The sequence below is a fragment of the Salvia hispanica genome, chromosome 1 (assembly GCF_023119035.1).
Source record: "Salvia hispanica cultivar TCC Black 2014 chromosome 1, UniMelb_Shisp_WGS_1.0, whole genome shotgun sequence".
Classification (NCBI taxonomy): Eukaryota; Viridiplantae; Streptophyta; class Magnoliopsida; order Lamiales; family Lamiaceae; genus Salvia; species Salvia hispanica.
The window spans coordinates 17,122,254-17,142,968 of NC_062965.1; the positions used below are offsets into that span (position 1 = coordinate 17,122,254).

At 38.6% G+C, this 20,715-nt stretch overlaps 4 protein-coding genes across 5 annotated transcripts; 2 read left to right on the forward strand and 2 right to left on the reverse strand.

Annotated features, from left to right (window-relative positions):
* Nucleotides 1-31: 31 nt before the first annotated feature.
* LOC125203119 (uncharacterized protein At4g19900-like) lies at nt 32-3,765 on the forward strand. 2 transcript variants are annotated; one of them, XM_048101416.1, is made up of 7 exons: nt 32-203; nt 833-1,837; nt 1,904-2,077; nt 2,292-2,441; nt 2,636-2,770; nt 2,931-3,125; nt 3,432-3,765. In XM_048101416.1, exons 2-7 carry the CDS (start codon nt 870-872, stop codon nt 3,616-3,618), a joined length of 1,809 nt encoding a protein of 602 aa, XP_047957373.1. In that variant the 5' UTR covers nt 32-203; nt 833-869; the 3' UTR covers nt 3,619-3,765. The 2 variants fall into 2 exon arrangements, with proteins under 2 accessions (XP_047957373.1, XP_047957365.1); XM_048101408.1 differs by having other exon boundaries at nt 833-2,077.
* LOC125188616 lies at nt 1,619-19,558 on the forward strand. Its single transcript, XM_048085568.1, has 3 exons — nt 1,619-1,629; nt 12,384-18,259; nt 18,353-19,558. Exons 2-3 carry the CDS (start codon nt 13,787-13,789, stop codon nt 19,556-19,558), a joined length of 5,679 nt encoding a protein of 1,892 aa, XP_047941525.1. The 5' UTR covers nt 1,619-1,629; nt 12,384-13,786.
* On the reverse strand, nt 4,096-5,231 carry LOC125203133 (protein EXORDIUM-like 7). The gene has a single exon (XM_048101427.1). It carries the CDS (start codon nt 5,201-5,203, stop codon nt 4,199-4,201), a length of 1,005 nt encoding a protein of 334 aa, XP_047957384.1. The 5' UTR covers nt 5,204-5,231; the 3' UTR covers nt 4,096-4,198.
* On the reverse strand, nt 8,800-9,311 carry LOC125203142. The gene has a single exon (XM_048101439.1). It carries the CDS (start codon nt 9,273-9,275, stop codon nt 8,985-8,987), a length of 291 nt encoding a protein of 96 aa, XP_047957396.1. The 5' UTR covers nt 9,276-9,311; the 3' UTR covers nt 8,800-8,984.
* Nucleotides 19,559-20,715: the final 1,157 nt, after the last annotated feature.

Genomic DNA, 20,715 nt, shown 5'->3' on the forward strand with positions numbered 1-20,715 from the left:
CCTATGTACACTTAATTCTTTACCCCAATTTTCAATTTAGCAAAAGGCCCTATGTTAAAGCCCAGCCCATCTCTCTCTCTTTCTCCTTCATTTCCGATCTCTCTCTCTGATTTCTTCATCTCAAATTCCGGCGAGCTCCTCACCGGATCCCCATTCACGCCTTGGATCAGCTCAGGAGGCTCAAACAAAAACACAAAATCAAGGTCGCTTGTTTCCTAATTTGTTTTGCAACTATCTGTTTCGATTCCAGTTTCATTTTCACGATCCATTTCACATGAAATTGACCGGATGGAAAGTTGAAATGCACAATTCATACACTGTTTCACATAGTTGGAAGAGATGATTTAGGTCATGTGTAGTGTTCTGTAGAAAACTGCGAAATCTGATGATGTGTCTGCACTATCAAACTGTATATTTTTGTGTTGGATTTTCTGTGATCAATTGGTTTTGATGTGAAATTAGGTTATGCTTTCTATCGGTTTTTCTGCTTCTACGGTTTAGGCTGGCTTAGTTTGTGGAAAATAACAGAAATTGGATGTGTTATCTATTTTTGAATTGTGAAAATCTGATAAGGCAAAATCATTGCTTGTATTAAGCACAGGATTGGATAACATTCATCTAGAATTAGAATATTTCTATTCCATCAATTCAGATAATGTAACTTAGAAAAATTTCTGATGAAATACACAGAAGCTCTATTCAGCTCTCTCCTAAATCCGCTAGTGGATAACAAGAGTGATGAACTTTGTGAAAATGTCTTTTTTCCTGATTAACTGCTATGGCAATGCAAATTTCAAGTCGGTGAATAATCTTACCTTTGGCCTTTTGACAGGTAAACATCATTTTACTGCTGGCGCTGCCCTCATCGCATGCTTCGTCAACTCCGTACGCGGCGGAGGCCCCGCTACGGCGCGCACATCTGCGCCCTAATCGCGGCGGTGCTCCTCCTCCTCTCGGTGTCTCTCCTGTACAGCCGCCTTTCCTTCTTCAGTTCGCAACCCCAACACCCCCTCCATCACTCACGCGACAACTCCTTCAACCCTCTCCTCGACGATCTCGACTCCGAAACCCTCACCACCACCAATCCCAATGACGATCGCATTGACGAGCTCGATGACGTCATTTTGGAAGAGGGCGGTAGCAAGAATAACGAGGAAAACCTCGCCGACGAAGAGGATGATGACTCCACTGTGCAGAATCAGGGCGCTGCCAGTAAGTCTAGTTACTTTTTTGACCATGTGAACAGCGTCGTTCGGAGATCATTCAATCGGCGTTCTATTGATGAATGGGAAGACTATGTTCCTTTCAGTTTGAAACATAAGTCTGACTTAGGCTTTGGCATTGATGAGTCTAAACTTGTGTTTGGATCGGACGATGTTTTGGTGGACGATAAGTTGAGAAAAAAATTGAGTGAAGTGAGGAAAATTGAGGATGCATTGCTGTTGAAGGGGTCTGTTTTGAGGGAAGGGTGGGGAGATTGGTTCGAAAAGAAGGGTGATTTTTTGAGGAGAGATAGGATGTTCAAGTCGAACATTGAGATTCTAAATCCTTTGAATAACCCAATGTTGCAGGATCCTGATGGAATAGGTGTAACTGGATTAACTAGAGGAGATAAGATTTTCTTGAAGGGTCTACTAAATGAATTTAAGCGGACTCCGTTCTTGGCTAAGAAGCCATTGGCTGTTTCTGAAACACAAGACGTCGTTATAGGCGAAAGAGGTGCTGAACATGATAAGGAGGTCAATAGAGTGGAGAGAAGAGCTTTGACCAATGACAATATTCGCATGGTGAGGAAGAATGAGGGTTTAGAGAGAGAATACTATGCAGATGGCAAGAGGTGGGGTTATTATCCAGGTTTGGATGAAAGGCTGTCGTTTGGGAATTTTATGGATGCTTTTTTCAGAAGAGGGAGATGCAATATGAGAGTTTTCATGGTGTGGAATTCGCCTCCATGGATGTTTGGTGTTCGGCAGCAGAGGGGTCTGGAGAGTCTTCTCCATCATCACCCAGACGCATGTGTAGTGGTGTTCTCTGAAACAATAGAGCTCAATTTCTTTAGTGGATTTGTGAAAGATGGGTAAATTCCTTTAATTTTCAAGTTTTTCTTTTTTTATTATGTATGTTTTGCATGTGCTTCGTGTTTCCATGTTGGGATGCATGCGTTTGGCATACAACATCAAGGATTTTTGTCCATGGCATGCTTATGTTAACCATATTCTTGCTGATCAAGTGCAGTTTCATCTTTTTTGCTTCTGCTGTGTAATTTAGAGTTACTTTTTAAATCTTTGAAGATATAAAGTGGCTGTTGTGATGCCAAATCTCGACGAGCTGCTGAAAGACACACCAACACACATATTCGCTTCAGTTTGGCATGAGTGGAAGACGACAAAATATTACCCAGTTCACTACAGTGAACTAATCAGGCTAGCCTCCATCTACAAGTAAGCAATTAGTTTAAATTTTTGCTTCTATGAAGAAATACTGCTTTAATTAAATATGCATATGAAAAAAGATAAGAGATCTTAAATTTGTGTACTGTGATTTCTTGATTAATGAGAGATGAAGGGAAGTGTTTCCCTGATTAGATCATGATGTGCCAGTATACTTATATCTTGTTTTTCTTTATGAACTTTAGGTATGGTGGAATCTATCTTGATTCAGACATTGTAGTGTTGAAACCTCTCTCCGAACTCAATAACACTGTTGGATATGAACACGAGCTTGGTGATAAAACTTTGAATGGTGCGGTGATGGTGTTCAGAAAGCACAGGTAATATAGAAACTTCCTTTCTGCTTCCGTGTTTTGTAACTTTTCAACTCACTCTTTATGTATCTCAGTCTCAACTATCATTCTGCAGCATTATCTATTTCTACTTAGTGCTTCGAATAAAGCAGTAGATTCTTAGTTAACATTCTTAATTTCCACGCAGTCCTTTTATCTTATCGTGCTTGGAGGAGTTTTATGCGTCATATGATGATGCCCAGCTGCGGTGGAATGGAGCTGATCTTCTAACTAGAGTGGCCAAGCAATTTTTGAGCAGCAAAGACGTTGCTGATGTGAATGCTGAACTCCGGTTGCAACCATCTTCTGTCTTCTTCCCCTTCGACCATAATACAATCTCTAGGTATATACATTCTCACTGCTTTCTAACTTCATCTTATTTATTAATAACCGGAGAGGAAAATAATCGTTTTGCCAACTTGCCTGGATCTGTTTGCTATAGATTATTTACTACTGAAGTCAGCATCAATTCTTATGACATTTACCGATATGAGTGTTTTGGTTGGATCAGCTCGGCATAAGTTTAGACTATCTCGTTTCCTTGCATTTTCATTGAAGTGTCAATGTACTAAAATTCCGGGTCTTTGTTTCTTGAAGTGCTATCCGCTCAGACAACATTTTCTTGATGTCTTGCAACATTTTTTCTCAGATACTTCACTGCTCCGCAAACAGAGATCGAAAAACACGACCAAGATAATCTCTATAACAAAGTTATGCAGCAATCAGTCACCATTCATCTATGGAACAGCGCGACGTCTGCTCTGATCCCGGAGCCTGAGAGCCTCGTTTTTAAACTGCTTAACCTGTATTGTATCCATTGCACTGATGCATTATGAAGATCTAGTGAAGGAGATCATGTCTCTTTTGCCTATTGCTGTCTGTACTCTGTATAATGTATATATTTAAGAACCTAAAGCAATTTTGGAATGTATTGATGCGGCAAAATATTCAAAAAAAATTAGAGTTTTTATTGTTCGGATTTAGATATACATGTAATTTTGTATTAAATCAAAAAAATTATCATTCCTATATGTTGTTCATATTTTTCGACCAAATGACATCTTTCTAAATAAATGGATAACATTGATTAACTTATCATCGACGACATTCACAAATGATTTTTCAGTTATCATATCTGATATAATTTCACTAACAAAATTAATCATGAAACATTTGAGAGTAAATTCAATATTCATAGTTTTTTCTGGCAGACTTTCAAAATGGCAAAATGGACCATATATATAGACAACAAACCTACTAGTCTACAACTCTATAACAAGTATACTTATCAATCAACATAAACACCTAAAAAATCACCAATACTCATCAAACTTAATTGTAACCAGAAGTTGTACAAAAAAAAAATCACCAATTGTCTTCAAAATTAATGATTACCAGAAGTTGTACAAAGCTTATTTAATCCAATGCATTAGGCCCAAAGCACCTCCCCCTCACAGGGTCCCACACCCACTGCACAAGGTACTTCCTCCCCTTCACCCCATTAAAATTGAACCCATTGCCCTTTGAGTCCTTACCCACATTTCCAGTATAGCCTCCACCAGCTCCACTCCCATACACACCCAAACAAAAATCCCCTATCTCGTTCGGCGCGAGCGGGTCGTCCCCCGCGTACCACGCGTTGATCAGCGGATTGGTCGACACCTCAGCAAGCTCGTGCGCGATCACACTGATCATCCCGTCCGTCCCGGGGTCCCCATTGGGCGGGCCCATAACCCCGCTCCCCGCCGGCGGCGGCAGCCCACCCCCGGGCCACGCGAACGGGTAGGCGCACATCCCGGGGCACTGGGCCCCGCTGTTGCCTATCCACGCGTACGGCACCGTGGCCCCCGCCACTGACGCGTACGTGAAGTAGTGGAACCCGCACACCGCCCTGCAGAAATCCTGTACCTGGACGTCAGGCGATGTCAGCACCAGGTACAAACCGTTCCTGTAATTGAGGGGGAGCGTGCCGTTTTTCGATGTGACAGCATTCTTGATGATGGACTGCATAGATAGTCGTGTCAGGCTTTTTCCATGGGAGTAGGCGTGGTCGCTGAACTGGCCTGACAGGGCCACGTTTTTTGTCACGTTGGAGCCAGTCTGGTCGGTGTAGAGGGTCACGGTGCTCCACCACTCGGCCACCGAGGGAGATGGGGCCGGCGAAGAAATACTAGAAATAAAATCCCTTATGGTGGATTGATGGTTGGGATCCCATTTCCCATACCATATTATGTAAATATTGATAGGGGATGTAAGAACCGGCCCCATGTGATATTTGAGGTCTATGAGGTTTGATGAACCCTCATGGTTCTTTTGTTGGTTGAAGGAAAAAATTGGATGGTTTTGGCTTCTTGAAATTGGAAGAGAATGGAATAGTGAGGTGTACAACACTAGGGCTAGAAGAATTTGGTTTTTCAACATTTTTTTCTATAGGATTAGACTAGGCTACAAATATCTCTTATATATAGGGAGAGGAGACATTTCTTGTGGTGGGTAATGGGAGCATGTTCTACATAAATCATGTTTCATCATTGCCAACTTTTAATTAATGGCCATGTTACACTTTTTCTTCTTTAATTATTCGTTTCTCCACATTTGAAATAAGGCTGAAATAGAAAGTTGAAAATTTATTTATTGGAGTTTACGAAGTTGTGATTTATTTAGATTTTGGTTTTTAATGCACTATGCGAAGGGTGTTTAATTATAATAACGGCAAATTGCTATTACTATCGTAAATTTTAATCCAATTCTAGCCATTTTCACAACGGTCAAAAATAGCCAATTGGAGTATATCATTATTTTGACAGTTTTTTAATTGCCCCATTAATTTCGATTTGGAGGGAAATTGTGTATGTTTTGAAACCCAAAAATACTTTTGTGAATGATATGTACATAATTGCAAATAAAACATGGATTTCGGCATAATTTCATACGTCAGTGGGACAATTGAGAAAATTGTCAAAGTTATGATACCATTGGTTATTTCTGAAAGTTACGGGATTGTCCAGAACTTTATCAAACTTCATAATTTTTTCGACAATTTGCCCCAAAATAAAATTTCTTTTATCAAATTAGTAGAGGGGTATGCTTTTTGGTGATTATTTTTTAAAATTTTCAATTTTATAATACTAATATTTGACAAATTATTAAAATAGAACAATTGTATAGTATTTGCACATTAATCAGAGTTATTAATTTTTATAGTCAAAAGGCCATATAAAAATGACAATATATATAATTTACTGTCCTTCGACTAAACCCCAATTATTTATTCTCCACCAAATTTTGTAGAAAAGGACCACGTATATTAATTGTGTTTATGACTTTATGTGTTCTTTACATTGAATAGTAAAAACTAGTGGGGATTACTTTGTCATAATTCATAAAGCTAAAATATATTTGTAAGAATGAGTATTTTTTTTTCAAGATAGGGATAGATGAGACGCAAATTTAAAATTATATTTTTGTAAGGTAAATAAAGAAATAATTAATAATTACTAGTATCAGTTTGATAACTAAAAGCATCAAAGTTAGACAACAACTTGTAGATAGTATTTTATAGGTAAGTGTACACAAATTAGACAGACTGTAAATTTCTACAATATTAAATATTTTTTTTTTATAAGTAAATGTACATAAATTAGACAGAGTGTAAATTTCCTCAATATTATTAATACTTTTGTATTTTAGTCATTTGATAGGTAAAGTGTACACAATTAAGACAGGGTGTAAATTCTCATAATATTTACAGAGTGTAAATTCCCACAATATTATTAATATTTTTGTTTTTTAGGTTTTTGATAGGTAAGTGTGCATAAATTAGACAGAGTGTAAATTCCCATAATATTTAGACAGATTGTAAATTTTCACAATATTATTAATACTTTTTTTTAAAGTTTTTTGATAGGTAATTGTACACAAATTAGACAGAGTGTATTCTTACAATATTTATACAGAGTGTAATTTCCTACAAATATTATTAATACTTTTCTTTTTTAAGTTTTTTAGTGGTAAATGTACATAAATAAAATGTAAATTCCCACAATATAATTAATACTTCTGTTTTTGAAGTTTTTGATAGGCAAGTATACATTAATTAGACAGAGTGTAAATTCCCACTATATTAATTGTACATTTGTTTTTAAATGCGGTTGGCAGATTATCAATAAAGTATTTAGTTACCAACGGTAAATACCTAACAATTGTCAATATACCTTGACCAATAGTCAAATTTACCATGACTAAATTGATTGCATGTTTATGTGTTTGGTATAGTGGTTATAGTATAAAATGTCTGAAATTATAAATTAAAAAATTTGAAAATTATTTGTTCAATTATTTAAAAAAATAAAATAAAATAAACAAATCGAATACATAGATTTGATTTATTTTTCTAAATATATTATGTTGGTTTGTTTCCATAAATTCATACCTACCCTACCTTCGTTAGAACATGTAGAAAAAGGTTAAATTTCATCATTAATTTTTTGCTTTAAGATTTGTCTAATCAGAGACACGATTTTAGGCTAAACAACTGAGCAAAGTTGATTAGAATTGTCTAAGGCAGAAACAGAAAATTATAAAAGCGTTAAAAAGTTAATAGTGCTACTACTACTTTATTATTTATACTATTTTTAAAAAAATTATCATTTCTAATTACATAATTTGAGGCAGAAAAAAGTGCAAATAATTGAAAATACTCAAAATAAGGAAAAGAAATACTCAATTATGTGAGATTTATCATACAAAGAAAAAAGATAAAAAAACGAAACAATTTAAAATTTTAAAGGACCGCTCTCCCTATTTTGCGTCTATAATTTACTTATTTATTTTTTGGGGCCAAATTCTTTAGTGTAACTTTTTTTTAGAAATAATTTAGTTTAACTTTTGGGTTGATTGGTCATCGGAAAACTACTTAATTTTGATTCCATTATCTGAAGCATGTTTTTTTATAAAATTATACTCCTACTAAGTAAAACTTTGTTAATTAATCTTTTATATATGGGCTTTTGATTGTAAGTAGTGTAAGGGACTTTTTATTAATGGTTCCGTTTTTGAATCGGGTAGGGCCATAAATTGCACACATATAACATACGTATTTGCAAATTGCAATCACTCAAAAAAATGGAGAATAAGAAATTATATTTCTGAAACTGCAAAATATGCTAACAAAAAATAATCATAATATAGCCGTGGATTTTAATACTATAATTATATAAATAGATAACATTATTTAATTCATAGGCGGTGATGCTCATGTATGACTTTTGAATTGTCATAAAGATAAAATCTCATTAAAAAATTTCATCATAAAATAATTGAGAATAAATTCAAACTTCATAGACTTTTTTGACAGATTTTGAAAGTTGCATGGCCAAATTTTATGGTTTTTTTGACAATTTACCATATATAAGTATCAGAATAAGAATTACATTTTGCCATTTTTATTTGTCCCTAATAAGAAGTATAAAGTCTTTATTTAGTGCGGAGTAATTTCAAACTACCACTCCACTCTCTAAGTGTCGTTAAAGACTAATGCGTTCTTGAATAACACTATTTTAGATGTAATTATTGAGTGGATTGATGTAGAGAAAACAATATGGTAGCATATTTTCATGAAAAGAGAGACTAAACACATTTTGTTTCAAACAATGAAAGAAGTTATCTTAATTAGAACAAAATTAAAAATGAAACAAGAAATTACGACGTGAGTACACTAAGAACATTTTCTAGATCCCCGACGTTAGCATCACGATGAACACGGAACGCATCAAGAGGCACTACGACGACGACCACCCTAGCATCGACCCGTTCAAGGTTCGGACATCGACTACTCGGCTCCGCGCACACAGGCACAGGTTCCCTAAGTATTTATTCTCATGTTGCTCTGTTCAAGTTCATGTGTGATAACAATTTCAAGAAATGAGGTTTTCAGTTAATTTGCTTATCCATTTCTGGTGAATTAATTGAAAAAGATTCGATTTTTGCTGCTAAATCACAAATTGAAGGCGAATGCATTTCCTCAAAACCTTCAATCTTCAATCTAAGCTCAATGTTTCCTAAAAAATCACAAGAGCATAAAATTCAAATTCGAAACCCTAAATCCTACATACATATTCAAAAATCCCCAAATTCGTGTACACATACATACAAATAAAATCCCCAATTTTGAAATTAGGGCATCGGAAAATTGGGCGGATTTTCAAAATTCGGCTTGATGAGTGGAGAGGCAGACGGAGAGAGAGAGCTTCGCTTGCTCGCACTGGCGGCGCTTGACGGCGGTGCCGCCGCTGGAGCAGAGGGTGCGCACGGCGTCGGACTCGTCGGGGCAGGCCGCCGCCACCATGCACTCGGCCAGGGAGCGGTTGAGGTGGCGGCAGGCCGCCTCGCGCGTCGGTCCAGCTGAGATGCGGCGGTGGCAGTCGGATAGGGCGCGGTAGAGGCGATCGCAGGCGGCGATCGGCGGCGGCGAGTTTCGTTCGCTTGTTGACATATTGTGGGCCCGGATTCTCAAATCACAGCTCTCTCTTTTTCGGTTCTTTTAATTATTTAAATATCTGAAAAATAACATATAAATTAATTTTGATTATTTTCATTTTTGCAATTTTGTCGGCCCAATTATGGTAATGGGTTTCACATTGTTGCAGGCCGGCCCATAACGATATAATGGAATTAAATAAATCTTTTAAATTTTAATGTTATATCATGATTAAAATATATAATCCCCACTTTTTGAATATACACTTTAAAGTATGATAGCTTCTACTCATAAACAATATGTTTTGGTCCATGTTACGACTTGATTATTGGGGTTTTCACGCGCTCTAGGTGGTGAAAATATTTTGTAGATACTTTTGTTCTTAGATATATTTATTTTTACTTTTTAATCAATATAAACTATACGTGCAGACAATATTCAATTCCTAAGGAAATTGTAGATGCATCTAGCAATTCATGATATATAAAAATTCTGGATGTATATGGTGGCAAATGGCAATTCATTTCCTCTTCCAAAATTATTTGGTTAATGAATATTTGGGCCTTGATTGCAGGAAGATTGGATCAAATCATTGGCCCAATACACAAAATCAAGGACATTTGTGGTTTTTTATTGGGAGAAATTAATAAGCTACTCTTGCCATGTTTGTATACTTTATACTCATTCCGTCCTTTCTCCGTCCTCTAAAAATAAAAATAAAAATATCCGTCCTCTAAAAATAAAATTTTCTATTGTTTCTTTGAATGATATGAAACTCATTTTCCACTTATACACTTTTATTTCTACAACTCTCTTATTTTACCAATTTTGAATTAAAATTTGTGTCATTTTCAAAGTTTCTATTTTTAAGAGACGGAGGCGTGTATACCAAAAATTGTTAAATAATATATTAATGAGAATGCAACGAATGCAATACTAAACTCAAAGACCGTAGTAACTTTGATTGCAAGAAAAAAAAAACAAATATTGTGATTATGATTGATGACCCACAAATTAGAACTATGTGAGACAACATTACGAATAAAGATGGTTCTAGCATTATATTAACGATGATAACAAAACAATAATGCATTGTAAATGTGATGTTTTTAGGTCAATTATAGTAGTAATATTTAAAAAATAGGCACCACAATAAAAATGAATATATATTTTGTCCTAAATGAAAAGATTAAATTTAAGTGGAGGAGAAGGATAGAATATTAGAAATATTTTCTCCTAAATGAAAAGATTAAATTTCAAGGCTTTTTAAGCAACTAATTTCAGCAATTCGATCGCCAAAATTTAGTAGATGTATAACCATTATAGTCGTTAACTTTCAATACGAATTCTTTTGGTTTATATTTTCAATATAAGTGGTTTTATATTTTTATAACAACCCCATTCTTTTTCTATAAATAAATTGAAAAACAGATCTCAATAGTTGTATTTGAGCCTTAAATATTAGCCACTTTACTACTACACCAACACAAACATGAAAGAGAGAGTGGTCCTTTAATCTTTCTCTTCTTTAGTTAAAGCTAGCTGTGTCTTTTATTACTCCCTCTATCCCGTAATAGGAGTTCTATTTAGTTTTGTCACAAGTTTTAATAACTGTAAAGAAAAGTGAGTTCAGTAAGTTTATGAAATTCGGGTCTCACTTATATATATTATATTATATTTTATAATAAAATGTGATTGAAATAAGTTGGTGGAATGTGGGGTCTACCTACCATTTATGATAAATGTGAAATAAGCCTCTTATAATGGGATGACCGAAATGACAAAACATTACTCTTATCGTGGGACAGAGAGTATTTGATTTCATTATTTAATCATAGACACAGACAACAAATCCCAACTAAAGACAAATATATGTTCCCCACCCTCTTTAGTTGTACCCTTCCCCACATAAACTTTTTAGTTTTTATTTTTGGAATTATTTGATTATTGGTAGAATTATGGACCTTGCACTTAAACTGTAATTTAAATAAAATAAAATTATTGTTGAGAATGTGAGAACATATGCATTGAACATGGAAAGTTCATTCACTCACAATGGAAATTAATTTTACTAAGAAAATATATATGCTCCCTATAAAAGATCTATATATTCCCTCTATTATTTGAACTCGAGTATGCGACTAGAAAATATGACCAACGTATATCTTTATAATCGAATAAACGAAAAAAAGTATCGATTTTCCCAACAAAGATTTTTAATAGAATCTTTCACTATTCTCTAATCTAATAAATATCTTAATTGGAATCTAATTAGCCAATAGTTAACTTGAGAACTCGAGATGTTAATTTTATGTCGCTCTCCTGATTATCTTTCCTAAACCACGCGTTTAGTAAAAAATGATGATAATATCAATACGTGTCAAACATTTGATGGAGTCTAATTTTAGTAAAAAAAATCAATTTATCATTAGCTTAACCCTTGATCTTATCCAATTAAAAACTCTATTAACAGATGAGGAATAACAGTATTAGCCAAATAAAGGAATAATTGAACTTGAACATTTCATATATATTTAGGAAAACAAACAATGGCCTTTTCTTAAAAATAAAAATTAAAAAAAAACCTCTCCAACCATCCTTGGTATATTTCAGAGACTGGAAAAACTAAGGATTTATTTAACTAAGAATCTCCAAACTCTTTGATATAGATCAAAGTATAATCCTAATTTATAAAATATATGAAATTATAGACTTAGGTTTAATTGAAATGCGGATCATTGTAGTTTCATAGGAACATTATTATATGAGTAATTCATAATCATATTTACCGCAATATTATTATTAAGTACTCCTAGGTTGTTGGCTGTCATTTACAACATTACAAATTTAAATATATACTTTAGCATATATAGTACTATTGAATTCCTTTTATTATGACGTTAAATTTAAATCATCGTAGTCATGAATCTAATTTTTAATAAAAGGTTATATGGGAATCAGACGATATGAAACACATTTCAGTTGGTAAGACGCTTCTCCTCCAATCAATAGACGAGAGTTCGAGTGACTATAGGGGTAGATGATGAACCATATTATATTAATTACTACTCCCTCCGTCAAACATCACATTTCTGCTGGATCTAACAAGTTTTGTTAAGCCAGGTGTGTGTAGCGCTAGATCCAGGAGATGCTGGAGGAGGATATCTAGCGAGGAGCAGGAACGGAATCACGAGGAAAAGCTAGAGGAAGGAAGCCAAAAGCTGAGGGCAATCAAGTCAATCAATACCTCGCTGGGCCCCACCTCGAAGCTTATAAATAAAGGAGTGCGCAACAAGAATGGCAGATCGGTTACACTCCACACACAGTCACGCTCTTAGCACACACACTAGGGATATGGGAAATTTGGGGTGGTTTTCGTTTTCAGGAGTCTCGTATCAGTGCATCACCGTCCCTTGAGGGCGAAGAAACAATTGTTCTTTTAAAATTTCTGTTTGGTACTCAGTTCAGTCTCGAACTTCACGTTTGGAAGTCGAGCTTGTTGTTTTGTTGCTGAATCAGTTTATCCGTTCTATTTACATTTGATTTGCTTTGATGAAGTTAGATTTCGTGTTGATTATTATGATGCTTGCTATTTTGGTTTGTTTATTTGAGATGTTCTCTTGAATTTGTTGCTGAATATTTTAGGAGATTCGAGAATCGTGGTATTGAAGTTGTGTTCGGTTGGATTTTTGTTCGGATGCTTGGATCCGGAGTGGATTTAGCATCCGAAGTGTGGATCTGAACAGGGGAGGTGAAATTTGTGCATGAGATTATGGGGATTTTGTTCTGCTTGGTTTGCTTCGTCTAGTAGTGTGATTTCCGTCGTTGTTTCGTTTACCGTTAAAATTATGTTTCCAATCTACATCTGAGTTTGTTTTTCTCGATCTCTGCATTTATTTGTGTTCGTTGAAGAAGATGAAGTCATTTTCAGTTGATGCTTTAGTTAGTTAGGCTGCAGATTCGATTCTGTCCGTACTTACCTTTTTCAGAGTTTGGTCCCCACTTGTTTTAATCTCCTTGGTCTAGAGATGTTCGTAGAAGTCCCAGATCTAGTAGTTGATTTGATTTAGTTCTTATACATAATTCATTTTTTGCCTAGATCTAGCAGTTAGCATAGCATACTTTATTTCCAAATTCACTTAGTTAAATTCCTCAACCCAAAATATGCGTGGCAGCAGCCAACCCAAAAATAGTTTCCAATTCTCTACGCATGTATTTTACGAGTCCATCTCTGTGGGATCGATCCCTACTTCCCTGTGCTAGTTTAGTATCTGTGGTTGAGGGTTTTGAAGGTTTGCTTGCGTACCAACGACCAGACTTCCAGTCTTGTGAGTCTCTAGACCTTGTGATCTAGTTGATTTACTGGATCTAGGAAGTGTGTAATTAGAAATTGATAGGATACAGCAAGCAAGAAAATCAACTCTTCAAATGGCGCCGTTGCCGGGGATGGATGGCGTAGTTTGTTTATGTGTTTAGAGATTTGGTGTAAATAGTTTTAATCTTTTGAATTTCGCTTTTGGCAGTTTATGAGCAAGGGCTCAAGGTCAGGAATCTGGAGCAACCCATCTTGGTCAAGGAACGTGCAGTTGAAGTGGCAAGTTAAGGAATCAACATCCGCCATAACTACCAGATCGGGGTTGTCAACTGTAGATCCATTTCCGTTTGAATCAGGGAGTGAAGAAGAGTGGAATTCATCGGGGAAAGAGGATTCACGGTCGTCGTCAGAAACTGAGCATTCGGAAAGGGAGGAAGAGGAGTCTGTAATGGCAAACTTAGTGGACCTAGACCCAGAGATTGGTTCGCTAACTGCACATCTCGACGGAGAGCCAGCTCATGCCATAGTGTCAAATCAACGTCAGCGGTCTATTGAGATCAAGACGAATGTGCTGGGCGTTTTACCTACATTCTCTGGACGGAGGAATGAGTGTCCTTATGAGTTTTTGAACGAGTTTAGTAAGCTATGTAGCATCCAGAAAAGGCCTAACGAAACTACCGAGGAGGACTATCGCCTGCGAGCGATTCCATTTGCATTGAAAGGAGAGGCAAACACTTGGTTGCTGAGGCTTCCACCTGACTCGATCACCACATGGAGGGATTTCAAATTGGAGTTCCTGGACTATTTCTTTCCGTCCAATAAGACAAACGCTTTGAAAAAAGAAATTCAAGAGTGTAAGCAGGACTACGATGAATCTTTAAGCCAATATTGGTCTCGGTTTAAAGGCCTGCTTGACGCTTGCCCAAATCACAGGATGACGGAGGCTGAAACATTTTATCTATTCTACGAAGGGGCAAATCCTGAGTCCAAGGACTTAATGAATTCCTCGAGCGGGGGGAATTTCACCAAGAATAAGGCAAGCGAGGCACGCGAGATTCTGGGAAGATTAATCGACGCGAAGAAGGCGTATGACTGCCCGCGTGCTATCATGAGGAGAAGCTCCGCGAACACAGTTAAGGAACGAGAAGGAGAAGAGGTTAGAGACAGAATAGATCGACTGGAGAAGGCACTGCTAAATGCCATTGAAAAGAAAAATACCCCTGGGTCGACTGATAAGGAAAAAAACCCAGGTCAAGAGGAACATCAGCTTCAATTTTACAATAATCCCTCACTCGATGGAGATTTCCAAGCTCAAGTGAATGCAATGGGGAATTGGAATCAAAGTAATCAAAATACCAACTGGAACCAGTGGAAGATTAAGGAGGCACCATGGAGGGACAATCCTTGTTTCAGATGGGCTGAAGGGAACCAACAACCACAGTCACAACACCCAGGTCCAGCGGAGAACCAGCAGACATGGCCCAGCCGGAATCAGGAAGGACCACAGCATAATTCTAACTGGGCAGGGAAGCAGCAAGAGGGGCTGAACAACTGGAATTTCCGTAACCAAGGGGATCAGCATAACTGGAACAACAGGAACCAGAGCAACCAAGGGAATTCTTATGTGCCACCGCATCAGAGGAACAATTCAGGAAACAATCAAAATTTCCAACAGAGTCACCCAGGTCCAGCAACCCAGTACAACAATAATCAAGGAGGTCAGGGAAATTTTCGCCAGAACCAGGTGGTTGGAACCAATCAAAATCAAGGATTTAATCCCAGTTCAATTCAAGGTTTCCGACCACAGCGGAATCTTGATGACATGGTGCATGACCTGGTAAATTTCCAACAACACATGCAGAATAACATGCAGGCTAACAATGACGTGGTGCACAAAATTCAAGATGCCCAGCAGGAGCAGAAGTCTGCCATGGACATGTTGGCAAAGCAGATGTCCCAGTTGGCCACGTCGCTGAACGAAATGCGGGGAAATGAAGGGAAATTGCCTGCCACTGTCAAACCACCAGACCGAGCAAATATTAGTCAAATTACCTTGAGATCGGGGAAAGGCTATGAAGGACCGAAGCAAGTGATAAACGAGGAGACACCCTCACAGATGAACGGAGAAAAGGGGAATCAGAAGTCTCGAGGAGATGATCCTGGACTCAGAGAAATTCCTATACAGGATGACCTCCAGGAGGGAGATTTAAGGGGATCTATGCCTCGACTAAGTGACCCATTTTTCCTTGATCCAGAACCTGAGTTGGAACTTAAAGAGGGAAGCAGGGAGACAGGTGCAGCCCCAGCAGGGAGTTCCACGAATGCAGTAAAGCGACCCAAACCATTCCCATATCGAGGAGAAGCCAAGAAAAAGAAAGATGATACTGAGGACCTTGTGGAAATATTTAGTAAGCTGGAGATTAACCTACCCTTTTTGCAGGCTCTGAAAATACCCACCTTCAGCAAGTTCATCAAGGAATTCATAGCAGGAAAAACCAAACCTGATGGGAAGATTGTTATAGGAGAAAATGTATCCGCCGTGATACAAAAGAGGAGGATGCCGTCAAAGTGTACAGATCCAGGTATGTTCACTCTTCCTATTTCTATAGGTGATATTAAAATTGAGCATGCCATGTGTGATCTAGGTGCTTCGATAAATGTCCTACCGCTGTCAATATATAAAAAATTGGTGGGAGTCAGTTTGGTCGATACTAAAGTAGTGATTCAGTTGGCCGATAGAACATGCATATCGCCTGAGGGAGTATTGGAAAATGTCATAGTCAGAGTGCATGATTTCCTATACCCAGCTGATTTTCATGTGATAAAAATGAGGGGTAATGAATCTGCTGAGTCTAGTGGGGTGTTACTGGGGAGACCCTTCCTTCGCACCGCGAAGACTGTTATTGATGTGTTTGATGGAACCATATGCCTGGACTATCATGGGGAGAAATACACCTTCAACATTGAAGAAGCTATGAAAAAACCGCTTGATGTTGAAAACTTGCATGTTGTAGATGTAATTAACCCCCTAGTCCAAGAATATCTTGAGACTGAACTAATGCAGGAACAGTTTGACAATTCGGAGCTGAGCCAGACTGTAGAAAAGGAGGTGACAGGATGGTGTGAAACTTTTTTCACACAGGACTTGACAGATGATCAGATCAATGAAGCGATCATGGCATTCTGCCACCAGCCACTATCATTCCAATCAGCCAGATCTGTTCAGGAGAAGAGCCCAGACGAGGGAGCGAATCTAGAGGAAATGGCGCCAAGAAGTAAGGCGGAGAACCCTTTACCTCAGGAAGCCATCACACCGAAGAAGGAGTTGAAAACTTTGCCTGAAAATTTAAAGTATGCATACCTGGAGGAAGGAGAAACTTGTCCAGTGATAATTAACAGCCGCTTGACTGAAGACCAAGAGAGTGCGCTGCTGGAAGTAATAAGGAGGAACAAGAAGGCCATAGGGTGGACACTTTCTGACCTAGTTGGAATTAGCCCTGATCTTTGCATGCACCACATCAGACTAGAGGAAGGGGCAAAGGCTCGGCGTGATCCACAAAGGAAACTGAATCCAAACATGAGGGAGGAAGTGCTCAAGGAAGTTCTGAAACTACTGTCCCTTGGAATCATATACTCTATTCCAGATAGCGAGTGGGTCAGTCCGGTTCACATGGTACCGAAGAAATCTGGAATACAAGTGGTGAAGAATGACAAGAACGAGTTGGTGCCTACTCGACTGGTCACTGGATGGAGGATGTGCATCGACTATAGGAAACTAAATGAAGCCACCAAAAAGGATCATTTTCCTTTACCATTCATTGACCAGATGCTAGAGAGGCTGGCTGGCAAACAGTATTTCTGTTTCCTCGACGGATATAGCGGTTATTTCCAGATTTTCGTGAACCCAGAGGACCAGGAAAAGACCACATTTACATGCCCTTTTGGAACTTATGCCTACCGAAGGATGCCATTTGGTCTATGTAATGCACCAGGGACATTCCAACGTTGTATGATGAGTATTTTTTCGGATCTACTAGAGGTGTGCATCGAGATATTCATGGATGATTTCACTGTATATGGAGGCTCATTTGACACTTGTTTAGCCAGCCTTGACCTAGTGCTGCAAAGATGTCAAGAGAAACATCTAGTTCTGAATTTTGAAAAATGTCACTTCATGGTAACTGAGGGGATTGTTTTAGGTCATGTGGTCTCTGAAAGAGGAATACAAGTGGACAAGGCAAAGGTGGAAGTGATTGCAAAGCTACCTTACCCTACAAATCAAAAGGAAGTTAGAGGATTCCTCGGTCACGCAGGGTTTTATCGAAGGTTTATCAAGGACTTTGCAAAAATTGCGCAACCACTCACTCATTTGCTGCACAACGATGTGGAGTTCGAGTTTGATGAGGGATGCAAGAGGGCATTTCAATTGCTCAAGGAGAGACTAGTGTCCGCACCAATTATCAGGGCACCGGACTGGAATCACCCTTTTGAGATAATGTGCGACGCGAGCGATTTCGCTGTGGGAGCCGTCCTAGGGCAGAAGATAGATGGGAAAAACTACGTAATTTTCTATGCGTCCAAGACACTAAATCAAGCTCAGAAGAATTACGATACTACGGAGAAGGAAATGTTGGCTGTCGTCTACTCGTTCGAAAAATTCCGCCCTTATCTTCTTGGGTCAAAGGTTATTGTTTTCACTGATCATGCAGCAATAAAGTACTTGCTAGCTAAGAAAGAATCAAAGCCAAGGCTAATTCGATGGGTCCTACTTCTACAGGAGTTTGATTGGGAAGTAAGAGACAAAAGAGGAACAGAGAATCGAGTGGCTGACCACTTGAGTAGAATTCATCAAGGAGATACGGACGAGGCTATTCCCGATGTTTTTCCCGAAGAGCATTTGTACTATATGGACGAACCACCTAGACCGATAAGCTGGGAATCTGTCTTAGTTTTAACCGGTCCAGGAGAATCTGATCGAGGAAAGCGCGTACGTAACGCAGAACCATGGTACGCAGACCTGGCAAATTACTTGGTCACGGGAGAGGTGCCAAGTTCAGAGGAAGCCTCCCGGGCCCAGAAGATGAAGCTTAAAAGCGAAGCCAAATATTACTTCTGGGATGATCCTTATCTTTGGAAGATGTGCGCAGATCAGATAATTCGACGCTGCATTCCTGAATGGGAACAAAGAGATGTACTCCATCATTGTCACTCCTTGGCGTGTGGAGGGCATTTCGGACCAAGGAGAACCGCAAGGAAAGTTTTAGACAGTGGATTCTACTGGCCTACATTGAACAAGGATGCCTTTGAATACGTGATGTGCGACCGCCCAGAGGTTTTCAGCGTAGACTACTTCTTCAACAAGGGCTTGTTGCAAACTCAAGGCAACAAGACTTACTTCTATTCGCTGGGAGATAAAGCGAAGGCGGAGCCGGAGGAAGCTGAGGAGGCCATGCCAAGTGAAGAGGTGGAAGAGCTTAGGAAGGAGGTGCAGGACATGAAAAAGGAAATGCAACTGATGAAAAAGGAGATGATGAAGGAACTCGGGGGAATACGGAAGGAACTCAATGGGAGTCGGGAAGAAGTAAAAGTTCTGAGCAGCAACGTAGCAGATTTGGCCACGAAATGTGCCAAACAAAGTGAAAGAGTGGCGGAAGCTGTGGAGATATCTACGCGGATGTTGAAATGGCTGCATCAGACGCTTCCCTTGACCCAGTCGAAGTCGACTCCTGGGTCAAGTGGCGAGGCACAGAAGATCATCCACAGCAGTCCCTCGATCAAGCCATTCCAGCAGTTGACCACCCCGACTATTCCCGAGAAAGTTCCAAATCCACCGAGGACGAAAATGCTAATGAGGAAACCAGGACTCGATCAAGCTGCAGAAGGAAAGGAAGAGCTGGAGCAACCAGCGAAGAAGAAAGTGAAAACAAACCGCCCCAGTGTTCCACCACCGTCTGGCTCTCGCGGGAGCCAGCCCCAGAAATGAGCAATTTCCCCAGACCAAGTAAATTTTAGTTTTTGTGTTTCTTTTTCTGTGTTTTATTTCCATGCGTTGCTGTGTTTTATGCTATCTTCTCCCACTTAGCCCAATGCTTGGTCTAAGTGTGAGAAGTTCTATGTTTTCTGTTGGTTTATTCTTCTCCCACTTAGCCCGTTGCTCGGTCTAAGTGTGAGAAGTGAAATTGTTGTTTAATTCTGCATTGAATTCTCTGTTTTCCCCCCTTCACGACGATGGCTTGAGGACAAGCTTGAGTGAAGTGGGAGGGGGAGAGGAATCAATGCAGTGTTATTATGCTTTGAGGAGTCGTAGGTCTAGGGGTGTGTCGCATGAACTAGTGGATATAATACGGCAGATTCCCTTAGGGAGAGCAATTGAAAATAGGAGGTATTCCAACTTAGAAGCCTGATTCTTTAGTAAGCCGAACCAATCTGAATGAAGCGAGAACGATAGTAAATGCCTTTACTTGCTCAGTTGTGAAGCCCTACTCTAGAGGTGAGTTATAAGCCTGTGATAACACTTAGAGCTAACATATGTCAAAAGTCTGCCACTGAATGCTGAAGGAAAAAGAAGAAAAAAAAAAAAATATAAATAAAAAAGGGGGAAAGGAGAAAATATATAATCATAAAATCTGGAGGTATAAGCTGGACGAAGTCCAGAGGAGGAAATAAAAAGAGAGAAAAAAATCAAGGAGGTATAAGCTGGACGAAGTCCAGGAAATCAAGGAGGTATAAGCTGGACGAAGTCCAGGAAATCAAGGAGGTATAAGCTGGACGAAGTCCAGAAAAAAAAAAAAAAAAAAAGAAAAAAAGGGGGATAGTGACGGAGGATAGAAGGAGGAATTCTCATAACCCGAGGTTTCAGTGGTTTGGCAATAACTTAAGAGAGAATCGGTCCTAACATCCCTGGTAAGGAATGAGCGATCGAGTGAATCTAACAATTGGGGAAGTAAAAGGCTATCTTGACGAGCTGACAGATTGGCTAGGTAGAGGGGAGAAAAGGGCCTATTTGGAGGAGTGCAGCCTGTTGGATTGATCTTAATCTTGTGGGGACGGTTGCCTAAAAGTTGAAACCAGTTCATGCATATGTGTTTATATGTTTTCATCCTATGTGATTATGTACTCTTTGTTTTAGTGTCTAGCTTT